At 48.6% G+C, this 13,563-nt stretch overlaps 2 protein-coding genes across 2 annotated transcripts; one reads left to right on the plus strand and one right to left on the minus strand.

Annotated features, from left to right (window-relative positions):
- Positions 1–922: 922 nt before the first annotated feature.
- Positions 923–6,401, plus strand: LOC102716828 (protein trichome birefringence-like 28). The gene is made up of 5 exons (XM_006644887.3): positions 923–1,853; positions 1,989–2,160; positions 2,469–2,668; positions 2,781–2,936; positions 5,683–6,401. Exons 1-5 carry the CDS (start codon positions 1,192–1,194, stop codon positions 6,044–6,046), a joined length of 1,554 nt encoding a protein of 517 aa, XP_006644950.1. The 5' UTR covers positions 923–1,191; the 3' UTR covers positions 6,047–6,401.
- A 2,216-nt stretch (positions 6,402–8,617) lies between these two features.
- On the minus strand, positions 8,618–9,587 carry LOC102705310 (RING-H2 finger protein ATL66). The gene has a single exon (XM_006646386.3). The coding sequence runs from the start codon at positions 9,583–9,585 to the stop codon at positions 9,010–9,012; it is 576 nt and encodes a 191-aa protein (XP_006646449.1). The 5' UTR covers positions 9,586–9,587; the 3' UTR covers positions 8,618–9,009.
- Positions 9,588–13,563: the final 3,976 nt, after the last annotated feature.

Below are 13,563 nucleotides of genomic sequence, written 5' to 3' on the forward strand. Positions count from 1 at the left end.
TCAGAGTTAGTTGGTACAAGTAGTAACAAGTAACAACAGATGGTCCGTGGCCTTGTCGACGATTCAGAGAAGAACGGGAGAAGCGACACCGACATGGCGGAATCACCAACATTTCTGGCTTCCAATTGTCGGTTTATATACGCCTGTACAAACAACGCTTTCCCTGAGAGTATTCATTTTTGCTTACCTCAAAAGCTATCAAGGTGGAAAATCTTTTAATACAAACATTAAAAAAAACGTTTAAAAATTTTAAGAAAAGCTGAACATCGACGTAGACCTTGACTACGCTGTTGTCACCAGGATCATATTCATTTATTTCTGAAACCTACCGGGATCATAATCTATCCTATAACATAGAAATCACAGTCAAACCGGCTATTTCTTCAGGTCTGGAGGTCTCAAACCGGCAGTTGGCTCGACGTGTGGTACCAATACAGTCGCAGAGCTGCTACAACTACACACATATCATTCCACTAAAAATAAACGAAAAACGAAGAACCAAGGCCAACTGCTTCATGTGAAAACGTCACCATGTAATCGTGTATATGCACATTTGTTAATTCCCCGATCCCTCCCAGCCAATCTGTACCCATAAGCCACCACGTTGACCATAATGATACATACACCATATAGATCAACCGCTGTGTGGAGCCATGGTCGCATGGAGCAAATCTGCTCGTCGCTGAAATCAACCCCCACACTATGAAGTCCCCTAATTAATCTGCCCAAATTTTTTTACTAAATTCGTTCTGGAGAGAACGCCTAATATATAGCCAAAGTTAACAACAGCTCTTGTGCTGTATATTAGTATATACACAGCACTTAATAATGCCTTCCATGAATGACGTGCTGTACCACGTTTCTGCATGCCTCGTATTGGCCAAGTCTGGGAGGCTTTGAATTGGCAAGGAATGAGACCATCACCCTCCCCGTTTCCGATCCACCCGTCCAATTATAAACCATATGCTTTTAGTTGCCAATTCAACGCCTGATCACGGAGGAGAGGAGAAGGGAGAGGGAAGCATCACACGAAATTAAATTGGGAGATGGCTTCTCCTCACCAAATCCCCCGCTTCTACCTATGGCTAGCCAGATATAGCTGACCACTTACTCCTTCCTCTCCATAAAGCTTAGCTCCCTTTGCTGCTCAGCCAGTGCCTCTGTCTCTCACGCACCACCGATCGCGCCGTCATGGCAAACCGTCGCAAGTTCTCGCAGGCGGGGGGCGGCGGCGGCGGCGGGGTGTTCGACGCGTTCGGGACGAAGCAGGCCGTGTCGTCGCTGCGGAAGGGCGGGCGGCTGCCGGTGTACGTGGCGGGCGTCTTCTTCGTCATCTTCGTCATCATCATGTACGGCGAGGACATCCGGTCGCTCACGCTGGACCCGATCGAGCGCGCGGGGAGCACGCCGCGGACCGAGGAGACTACGTTGAAGGGACGCCACGTCGCCCGGGTCAACCCTCCCCGGCGCGACGTCGCGTCGGCGGAGAAGGCCGCCGCGTTGCCGCTCGACGTCGACGAAAGGCCGAGGCAGGTGACCCCGACGCCGACGGAGGCGGCGAAGGAGGTCCCGAAGGTCGAGAAGGTCAGTAAGCCGAAGAATCCCAAGGCGAAGAAGAAGAAGACGAGGAGGCAGCGGCCGGCGAAGAAGACGGTGGCGGCGGGCCTGCTGGGCGTGCCGGAGACGTGCGACCTGTCCAAGGGCGAGTGGGTGTTCGACAACACCAGCTACCCGGTGTACCGGGAGGAGCAGTGCGAGTTCCTCACGTCGCAGGTGACGTGCATGAGGAACGGCCGCCGCGACGACACCTACCAGAAGTGGCGGTGGCAGCCCAAAGACTGCTCCCTGCCCAGGTACCAGCTGAATTTGCCCCAGGAACGCATGCGCCGGCGCCATCGCCGCCGTTTCTTCCGAAATGGAAACGCCCCAGCCAGCTGGGCATGCATGTATAAACATCAAGTTTTGAAATTTTCGAGTTACTTGTACAGGTTCGACGCGAAGCTGTTCATGGAGAGGCTCCGAGGGAAGCGGTTCATGTTCGTGGGGGACTCGCTAAACCGGAACCAGTGGGAGTCCATGGTGTGCCTGGTGCAGTCGGCGATGTCGCCGGGGAAGAAGTACGTCACCTGGGAGGACCAGCGGGTCGTCTTCCACGCCGTGGTGCGTACTCCGCCGCACGTCCCATCGATCCACATCCCCTCTTTAAGATTCGTGCCGTGCAGGATGAACGTGCATACGCGCCCCCATCCCCATCTGTCCCGTCTAGCCAGCCAGCCAGCCAGCCGAGTCCACGCGCGCGCACGGCTGCTGCAACTAGACCGGGAGCAGTTGGTGGCGGTGGCGGCGGCGGCGACTAGCTAGACCGGTGCACCAACTTGGCGTGCGCGCGTGGCTCAGCCGCCGACCGGGTCGGTTTTCTGATCGTGTCCGGTTCTGAATTTTGTCGCAACGCGTGTGTGCGCGTGCAGGAGTACAACGCGACGGTGGAGTTCTACTGGGCGCCGTTCCTGGTGGAGTCCAACTCCGACGACCCCAAGATCCACAGCATCCAGCACCGGATCATCAAGGCCGACGCGATCGCGGCGCACGCCGACAACTGGCGCGGCGTCGACTACCTCGTCTTCAACACCTACATCTGGTGGATGAACACCCTCAACATGAAAATCATGTACGTACGATACATTGGATCGATCGATCGATCACTTCGATCACCACGCCGTGCCGTGCAGACAACGGCGATATATCTTGGGTGACAGCGACTGATAAAATGTTGATCGCAGGAGACCGGGCGGGCAGAGCTGGGAGGAGCACGACGAGGTCGTGAGGATCGACGCGTACCGGCGGGTGCTGACGACGTGGGCGAGCTGGGTGAACGAGAACGTCGACCCGGCACGCACGTCCGTCTTCTTCATGAGCATCTCCCCTCTTCACATCAGGTCCGTACACCAGCCTGCCTACCTTGATACGTTTCGCCGTTCTTTTTTCTTTTTCGTATTCTGCCGTGCAATCTCACGTTCTAGAAAGTAGTACCCGGCACATACGTAAGCACGCACGATCGAGCAATTAATCTTAGACGCCAAAATCTTGGGAACTTCTGCATGCACACCCAAAGTAAAAGGTACGCGCGCATGCTGCTGGCGTCCCGTGGTGCGTGCTGCGGAGAATTTTACACCGGTTGGTGGTGCAGTGGGCGCGATCGAGTCGGTTCCCGGGGGGTCGAAACGGACAGAACGAGCGTGCCAGGCGCGGTCCAAAGCCAAGCGAAAGAGACGGCGAGTCGCCCGGCCGGCCACCTCGAGCCGGGATCGTAGCTGTGCGCGCGTGGAAATGTCAGAAACCTACACATATATGTCTTGACTTGTATATTAAACCGTGCACACGATTCGTGTTTGGTGTCAGGCGACTAGCGCACCGTAACTCCATTAGCACTGGACGAAAAACACATATGGATTAATTATTCGCCACTGGCGTTGGCCATGAGACCACCTATCCGCAGATCCGCTTATTACTTCGACACAATCTGCGATCCAATATAACATGCTACAGCGACTACTGGGTTTTGACATTTCAGTTAGTGGCGTACGTATCTGGTAGCTCCAGACTAAAGTAGAGAGAGCGAGTATCTAACACGGTCTATGCCAGCACTCACTCCTGCCACACACCATAGCACGGCTAATTAACTAACGCGGCTCCGTCGCTAAAAGCTTAAAATTATGGGCAACCCTCAATGGTGACCACACTTTGAGCAGTTTGCACAGCTACACCACTGTTGAAAACTACGCTTTTATATGCAACACTTGGAGCGGCATCTTCCTACCTAGCTGTAGCTTCTTTTCCACAGTCCTCTCTTCGCACGAACTTTCTGCGGCCAAGAATGTGCGTCACATAACTGACCGAGTCTGCAAATGTCCAATCAAATAGGCTCCTATCCGTGCACCCTATTATTGCGTTGTATATACCGATCTCTGCTCGTCGTCTTCCATGTCGCATTCCCCAAAAATTTTAATACCAGTACGCCCTACTGCGCCATGGCTATGCACGTATAGTATAGTTGTGCGTACCTGTTCGCTCACATGGGTGGGAGAATTATTTGCACATGAGTCCGAGATGGAAGCTTCTCCTCACGATCTCCTCCTCCCCTTTTGGCCGCGCGCGCGGCGCCGTTTGCGAGCCGCGGACGAGTGAATCCCACGATGACGACGATCGCGCGATCGGAGACCCTGCAGGACGCGCACCGTAGTTCGTGATGGCATATTGAAATATATCATCGTCGTGAGGGCTCGTCGTCTCGTTACCGGAATTTTAGGATCTCGGAGTGCAGGACGCATTTAACCGGCGCAAGTAGACAGAATTATCTAATCAGCTATGTATATATATATACTATTCCATATACGTGTAGCGTTTTCTGGGCTTGAATACTAGTGGTGAATTCAAATCTGGTCGGCTGAATCTTAGCTAATACAGGTCGCTTGTGGTTGACGTTCAACTTTAGTTTCTTCTTGGTGCAATTCAACTTGAAAACTCTTTAGGTGGTGTTTGGAGAATTTAAACTTCGTCATGTGTTGATAGTCTGGACTGACAAAAAAAGGAGATTGTTTTCAATTTATGGGACGCACAGACAGGCCTGATAGATGCTCATACGTGAATTATTGAATACTTCACGATGAAGGACCATGCGTTGTTTTGATAGCATGGGATCAAACAGAAGGTTGTTCTGGTCACTGTTGCCGATTGATGACAATTAGGCTTGATAAAGATGGCATGGCCCCCCGGATGACGGCTCACGAAAGCTCCCTCACAAAGCTTTTTAGTAGAAGCAGCCTTATCCTGAAATTGATGGGTGCTTAGGGTTCCGTGAAGCAAACCACTTTGAATTGATTTATCTCACGATTTTTGAAGTCAATGATTCCCTTTCGTAGTAGAGGATGCGAGAAGATGGTTAATTAGTAACCAGACAAAACTGCTGAGGTTCATGTCACTTCCGGTAAATAAACAAATCACTGGGGTTTCATACGTATGCTCTTAAATCTTAATTGTCCCTAGCCTGTTAAAGAATGTATTATCCATAATCGTGTAGCACACAGTACATTAACTTAGTAGTAGGATGTGTTTTTTAAATAAAAGATAATTTTTTTTCTGATTTTTTATAGTTATTAATGATATAAACAAAGAAATTAACTCTATACTTTGGAAATATGCCAGATGGCCTTCTGCTTAGAATCTGTTTTTTAAAAATATATCATCTAATCGTTTAAAAAATATGTACAGAAAAACCGAAAATAAGCTGAGAATAAGCTAACTTCAATAAACCAACGTAAGAGTATTACTGCCTTTTCTTCTTGGAGTAGGAAGAACATCACGATGTGATGCTAAAAAATACATCTGCCGTGACCACTGTCCAGCTGTGTAGTCTCAAATTGTTGACTATTCTCAGTGGCGATTGCGTCCACAACTGAAGAACCTAGCATGGGTCTGGAGAAGGCATGTCACATCAGCAGATACAGTTATAAGTTTGGTTAACCAAATCACAACAATACCGATATGATACGATCCCCAGGCAAATGCATAGATCCCCAGTGCTAAATAATTTGCTCATGGTTTCACCGTTATCAACTCAAAACTTTAATCGTTAACTCGGTTTCTGAATTCTGACGACGGTTGCAATCTGTTTCGTGCGTGCAGCCCGGAGGTGTGGGGCAATCCGGGAGGGATCCGGTGCGCCAAGGAGACGATGCCGCTGCTCAACTGGAACGGGCCGATCTGGCTGGGCACGGACTGGGACATGTTCCACGCCGCGGCCAACGTCTCCCGCGCGGCGGCGCCGCGGGTGCCCATCACCTTCGTCGACGTCACCACCATGTCGGAGCGGCGCAAGGACGGGCACACCTCCGTGCACACCATCCGGCAGGGCCAGGTGCTGACGCCGGAGCAGCAGGCGGACCCGGGCACCTACGCCGACTGCATCCACTGGTGCCTCCCCGGCGTCCCGGACATCTGGAACCTCATCCTCTACACCAGGATCATGTCCAGGCCACAACTGGTATAGCAGCTGAACAGTTTACAGAGACAAAGATTACGCATAGGCAGATCGAGGGAGGAAGCTTGTAGGCTGGTTGGTTATACGCATCATCGTACTGAAAAGAGATTTTTTTTTCTCTTCATCTTTTCTTCACATTCTTTTCTGGCCGTTTCACCTGCTGTCAGAAGATGTCTTTATTTGTTCTTTTTTCTTCGGGGGGTAGGTTAAGTGGGAAGAGATCGATACAGTAATATGGTTATATATGGCTAATGGGATGGCCATGCGTGCGTACGTGCCTGCGTGCACTGATGCGCTGTAAGGCTCCTGATCAAAGTGTACATTGGGGAAGAAAAAGGTTAAAAGTGAAAGAGATGAACAGATATGGTTTACAGACAAGCGGACGGTTGCATGCGTCCAGCTGCAGATCGAGTAGTGCCGCTGTGCCGGCCTCGTGGGGATGCTTACTGCCTACCCACGACAGAAACCCCAGCTCGATCTGTGGCTTCCTCTCGTTTTTTCTTTTTCTACTTATATGGGAGACAGATCGAAAAGAGAGAGTGTGAGGCACTTTCAGTTGGTCATTTCGATGTAAAGAGCCTGAAAATCATCTACCTGAAAAGTTGGGTGACAAAAAGAAACACCACCTGTCGACGGTTGATGGGGGGGGGGGGGGGGGGGGGGGGGCTACAGGTAGAGCTCCACTAGGAGTCGTCCATGTTGCAGCCGATGCATGCACCCGTTGCTTCTTTCCTGCCTCTGTGCGTGCGTTTCGTAGCGGCAGCGAAGGTCGCGTACCCTCTTTGCCATGGTAAGATGTTGCTTGCGACAGGTGCCCATGCACACGCCAACGTCTCAACGAGGCCATGTACGCGAGGCGCAAGGTCGTTCTGGGGGATAAAGCACGGGCCGTATTTTGCCTTCTCTGGAGACATAAATTAAGGTTGTTACCTGCAAACGAACCTCGGCGTGCCAGTGCCAGTCTGCCAAGCACGTACGTGTACGATGAAGAAACCGATCGAGATGACGTTCTCGCGTCGTACCACCTGCTCGGCAGATCAGCCTCATTTATTGTGTAAGATCAGGCGCGTGATACTACGTTGCCCGTCGATCAGCGAAGTTCGAGCAACCATGCATGGACACACAAGCCACGCGACGATGCTGCCTTCACTCCGACTGAATAGATAGTCAGATTAAAGAAATTAACGATTTGGCCGGCTTTTTTCTCCGTTTCGAGTCATATGTTCACTAACTTCATGGAGCATTTTTTTCATATTTGAGAATGTACCATAAGATACCACTATTTTCTATGTAAAATTTGGTATCTTTTGGTATCTCAAATATAGCTGAAAACAGAGAAAAAAACCAGCCATATATGTATCAAACTAAGGTTTAATCGAAAAGTTTTCAAGCATGAGCAGCAATTTTGCATTTCTGCATAAAACCTTGCCACCCTTTGTAAGGGCGGAAATGGGTAAAACGCAAAAAATCGCTGAGCGTCGTCATCGCGTTCACTGCCGTCCGCCGTGCCGTGTGTCACGTAGGCTTTCTGACCTGCTAGAGGGTGGCAGGAGGTTAGATCTGAGATTTTTTCAAATAAAAATTCAAATTTGTGAATTATTTAATAAATAAAATTAAAAAACCAAAAAATTCCAATTAATCTGGGCCAAAATGTTCCGTGGGCCTGACGAAAGTCATAAGAAGTATGGGCCGGACTAGGCTCGGCCCACTGTGGCTTCCCCGAGGCCCAATCTTGTTTAACCTAGAGAACGCCACCGGAGAAGCTTTTCTCGCCGCCGCCTGCCGCCCTATAAATTCCTCCTCCTCAAAGATTATTCCTTCCTCCTTCGGTCTCCAAGCAAGTCTTTCTTCTTAGATCTCCTCCATGGCTCCATCAGTCCATCTTTGGTTGGTACATCTCCCATGGTAGATTCAATTCAATCGTAAGTTCAAAGCAAGCGCTTCCAGTCACAGTGCGGCCGTGTTGTTTCGTTTTTGCTTTAAATTTTTCATCGATCTGTTGCGGCGACTTTATCAAGAAGGACCATGAACTAAGTTGGTTCCATTCTTTTCGCGGTTGCCCACATCAAACCGGCCAAATCTCGCAGCAGGAGCAGTACCGCATCTGGTCTGCTCTTCTGCGAGCCTGGAACTAGTGTTCCAATGGCCGGATATTTCCTCATCTCTCATCTTAGACCAGTGTTTGTATGTTTTGTTTCATGAGATGCATGCACATTAAATAGTGTGTCACATCAATAAAAAATGTTGATTTAGTAGGGTCATTAAACAAGGGAGTTTTATGAGATGAGAGAAAAGTTTCATTCTCATAAAACTCATTTGGATTGGTTAACTAGTTTACTCATCTGGCTCGGTTACGTAGGTTATCTTGGTAACTATGCATTGAGACCTTATAGTTAGAAACTTAGAATACCTGAACTGAACACTCAGCCTTTTTTTCCCCGGCTATGGTTGATATTACGGAGGATTAGGACAGCCTTGTCAGTATAGAGAAAAGTTTGGTTTAGATGAGTAGTTTTCCATTCAGGAAACTGAAGTCGGTCCTCTACGTGACATTGCGTTCGTTCAAACGTTCCGTTTCATGTGGTCCTTGATACTTTTGGTTACCAAAATGAGTGTAAAATTTTGATAGAAGAAATACTGTACGTCAGTACCTTAAGGTACCTTGTTAAGAATAGTGAAATTGCCCAAAATACCGACATCCGAGTAGCTAAAAGCTAAAGTGCATCACTTGTCTCTTGGCAGCGATCTAAAACAGAGAACGCCTTCTCGTCGTCTCTCGCAAATTCAACACAGGAACTGCCAAATATCAGGAAAGGTTGCATGTAAACGAAACCATGTGATAAAAAACTAACCGATGTACAGATCAGTAACTAAGTAACTATTAGAACAATTAATCACTTCCCCCACCGCGTCATCATCCTCCGGCGCAGGCACAGACAGGTGCAATGCAACGTAACGGCGCACGAGTATTGTCAGACGGCATCACTCCCGACAGCGTCTGGTTTGGTGGTGGCTGCGGCGGCCGGGAAAAGCCAACTCCGGCACAGCGGGCAGCTCGGCCGCGAGAGGAGCCACGCGTCCACGCACCCCGGGTGGAAGCCGTGCCCGCACGGCGGGAGCGACCTCACCTTCTCCCCCTCCTCGAACTCGCCGAGACATATCGAGCACTGCGCGTTCCCATCACCAGCCGACGCAACGGGCCGGTACAGCGTCACGGGCAGGCTCGCTATCGTGGCAGCGTCGAGGCCGGTCGTCACCGAGGAGGCCGACGAATGATCTGCCGCGGGCGGCGCAGCGTGCGACGACGAGGACGGGTTGGAGCTGGTGGTGCGCGGCATCGGCGCCGTGCCACGGCCGCCGTAGCGGTGGCACGCCCAGCGGACGTAGAGGCCGAAGGCGAAGAAGCAGAGGAAGACCAAGGCGAGCGCCACGAGGAGCGGCACCGCGCGGCCGCGCACCGCGAAGTTGCCGTCGTCGACGTCGCCGTATCGCCACCGCATCGCCGGCAGCGCCTGGGGCTGAGGCGACGCGTCCTGCGCTGCCGCCATTGCTGCTGCACCACAACACAGCCACGTTGCCCTCGCGCGCCAAGAGCAAAATTTAAGGCGCGCGTGCGGTTCGCTGCACGCTACGCGTTACGTGGATAACGCGGGCTCGGCGATCACTGTCCCCAGTTAGCCTGTGCCCAAAAAATGCGCGGCCTGCGCGGCGTTTTTCCCATTTTTGCGCTTGGCGATTGCTAGTTGTTCATGGGCCAAGGGTATGTGGCAGCGACTGTTGGCTCGGTGCTGTTCATGTAGAGTGGAACACAAAAGTTACCGGAGAGATTCCCGGGAACGTTTCCCTGAGCCGACTGGTTGTTCTCAAGATGCAGATTTGTGGAAACAGAGGCCTCCTGCGGTTACTTTGCATTTCTTGAAGCATCTTTATCTCCGTGTAGTTATTCTTCACCACTGGTAGTAGAGTTGTGTGGCTGTCGTTAGGTTTGTGCTGTCATGATATTGCTTGCTACTGCTGAGCCACTGTCACATGCCTGGATTATGCTAGCAGCTGAAGGAACAATCTAGAGAGACTAGAATTGGCTTTCCAAAAAATAAAGACTAGAATTGACTAGTTTGTGCGGGGTCAATTTTATTGTCATGGAAGATTTCTATATATACGTCCAAAATTAGTGACATATTTGTCTATCGATTGTCCATGTACGCCATGTTGAACTCTTGAAAAGTTGTACAGGATTAGACTAACGGCACGTATCCGGATACTCCAATAACTAACTTGGTGAGCCTAATTCAATTTATAAAAAAGATGTATTGCCTTTGAAAAAACTTGGGAGGTTACGTACGAGGGCCATACATACCTACCATTTCTATCACGAGACAATCGAGTCTGGCAGAAGGTACGTTAAATCTGTAAAAGCCACTATTTTTCTCCTCCCTCCCCCACCTCTACTAGAATCCGGCGTATGACATCGAGACCACTCGCTAGCATGGAGCATTGTTTATGCCCTAAGTTGCCTAACCAAGGATCATCGGACCAATCTCCTGTACTCAAAAAAAAGTTCTTTTTACGTTCCTCACCTAAGGTCAAATTTTGTTCACATGATTCACATCCCTCAGCCATAACATACACACACACACACACACACACACACACACATATATATATATATATATATATACACTCAACCTTGTAAATCGGTGTAAAATGAGTCGCTTGGTGGTTTTAAAGGTGGTTTCCACTACGTGGATTTGACTTGGCCTTTATACTTTTGACGTTACATACATCCTTTATTTTTTTTCTTATGCTTACAAGCAAAAATTTTTAATTATTAACCTTAAATTTAGAGTTGATTTTGAGATTTTTTTCATCCCAATATATATATATATATACATATCTATATATAATATATATATATATATATACATATGTGTGTAGCCTATATATTGTTACTTACAATAAGCATCTGACACTTGTCTCCTATGAGTTTACATGTCAGTGACATGGTCCCGAGGGTATGTCGTACAAAGGGAACATGTCGTCTAACATATTACCATATTCTTTTCGATGAAAAGGTCAAAACTGCTACATTGTAAACTTTTACCTGCAATCTTCGCTACACAGAATGAGCCACCCCGAAGCCACGTGGCCTACCCCTAGGGGGTCGGGTCCGGGACCTGAAAGGCAGCCACCCTCTCGTGCAAGGGGTCGGGCCACTCGACCCCTCGGCCCCTCGTCGCGTGCGCTAAGGGACGTGTGGCACGGGCAGTGCCCAGCACACAATGCCCTGCCACCGCATTTAATGTGCCCTCTCACTCACAAGGCACCCCATTTAATGCGGCGCGCTAGAGGCATAGTAAGTCGTCAGATGGGATCGACGAATGTGATGGCAGACCAGAAGCATGTCAGAAGCATGCACCTGCACCTTGTCACGCCCAGAAATTTACACCAAATTTCTGAACAATAGCATGCATTAATCTCGGTCCAGGAATCAGCCGAGTACACGCTATGACAAATTAATACACAGTTCCACGACTTAAAAACAAATAAAAATAATTATCTATCGAAATGCAGCGGAAAAAAACAAAGCTAAAACCATCTAATCTTCAGCTTCAGCTGGCGATGATGGCTTCACTCCACAGGCATTCTCGACGGCGGACTGAACTTCACTTCAACCTTACGGACAACCTTTTGACTGAAACTCTGGCACTTGCTCTGGTGGAGGAAAAATTAAGCAAGACTGAGTACAAACCACCGTACTCAACAAGTAACACCCAAGAGAGGAGAATAATGAATGCAATTGGATACAAGGAATAGGCTACGGTTAAATAGCACAAAGCAGCAGTAATTTAGCAAAACAGTAAATAATCATCCACTATCCAACGTTACACCACGTTGCAACAGACCCAAACCATTGTCGAACGTTACACCACGTGGCGACAGGGTCAACCCTCTGCCCAACGTTAAACCATGTTGCGACAGACCCAAACCACTGCCAACGTTACACCATGTTGCACAGGGTCAAACCAGTTCCAAGATTAATCAAATTATAAAAGGTTCAACTAATCCCAGTGAATCTATCAGTTCGCCCAATAACCGCGAGCACAGCTATTCGAATAGTTTTACTCTGCAGAGGTGTACAACTTTACCCACAAGACATGGCTCCCAAGCATGTTACCATGCCCCAACGTATCACCACGATACCTCAGTACGAAAACCATGATAAGACCTTTTACCTAACCCTCCCTAGACAATCGCACCACACTTCAGGTTTCATCCCCTCCTTTGCACCAAGTCGGGCAGTCCCCTCTTGTGCCTTGATGAATCCGGAAGCAGCAGAGACTTTCGTTACACCACGATTGCACGTCCATACTCCATCACGCTCACCCTTGCCTTGGTACGTCGAATAGGGACAAGCTAGATTACGAGTCTCACCGTTGCCCATTTTGGCTTGTGGTTAGTACGTGTAAGACTTCCAGGGTGTCTCGAGAACCGGTCCTTAATTACTTTGGGCACGACTCTCAAAACCATGCACCCACAGCCCACCATAAGCAATATTTTAGTTGTCATTAATCCACATCGAGGAAATGAATAATGATCACAACCATTAAAGGTCTATCAGGTCTAGCAGTAATTAAATGATAATTGGTGAGCTAGTTGAACTAAGCATGGCTAAGCATTGCCTAACCCTAAGTCTAGCCAAATTAACCCTGGGATGACAATAATATTAAATGGGAATCAACGGGTATAAAGGTAATAGCCCAATAAATAAATAAAGTAAATACATTTGAATACAATGCATGTTTGAATGTAAAAGCGGGGCATTTTATAATCATAGGTTCAATATGATCAAAGAAGGGTTCCACTTGCCTTGCTTGGACCCATGAGAAACTTCGGCAACGACTTCGGGAACGAACGGCGCTGCAACGGGGTCAAAACCTACGATAAACAAGGCAAAACAAGAAAAACATGCTATAAAACTACTGAAACAAAGAAAGAAACTATTGTTAATGGATTCTTGGCATTTTTCTGGATTTAATGAAATTTGAGTGGACCTAAACGGAGACTAGATGAATTAGCTATGAATTTTAGAAGATTAACTGTGTTTTCTCCTGAACTTTAATTAAACAAATTATTTTTAATACATTATTTAATTATTTCTTAGCCAGGGTAAAACTCAGGACGTGATATGACAGGAGATATAATCTGTGTCAGCCTTGTCTCGGCGGCCATTAACGAGGTAATTTTTTTGCCTCTCCCTCTGTGGGAGAGCCGACGCCCTATCTTCGAGGCGCTTCATCATTATCGCCGCCACACCTTGGATACGATGAAACTAGGATTCTTCGGTATATTTAATGCCAAAGAGATGCAGACCTCTTCGCCCACGCCATAACGGGACGTGACACACGCGTGAAATGGCGTGCACCGTCGTCGCACGTCTTGGATTAGACGGACATTAAATGTCCCTAAATTATGTATTTTTCTTTTCTCTTAGAAGATGGTTCCATACGCCTGTGGGAGTCCCTTAT

The sequence above is a fragment of the Oryza brachyantha genome, chromosome 1 (genome assembly GCF_000231095.2).
Source record: "Oryza brachyantha chromosome 1, ObraRS2, whole genome shotgun sequence".
Lineage (NCBI taxonomy): Eukaryota > Viridiplantae > Streptophyta > Magnoliopsida > Poales > Poaceae > Oryza > Oryza brachyantha.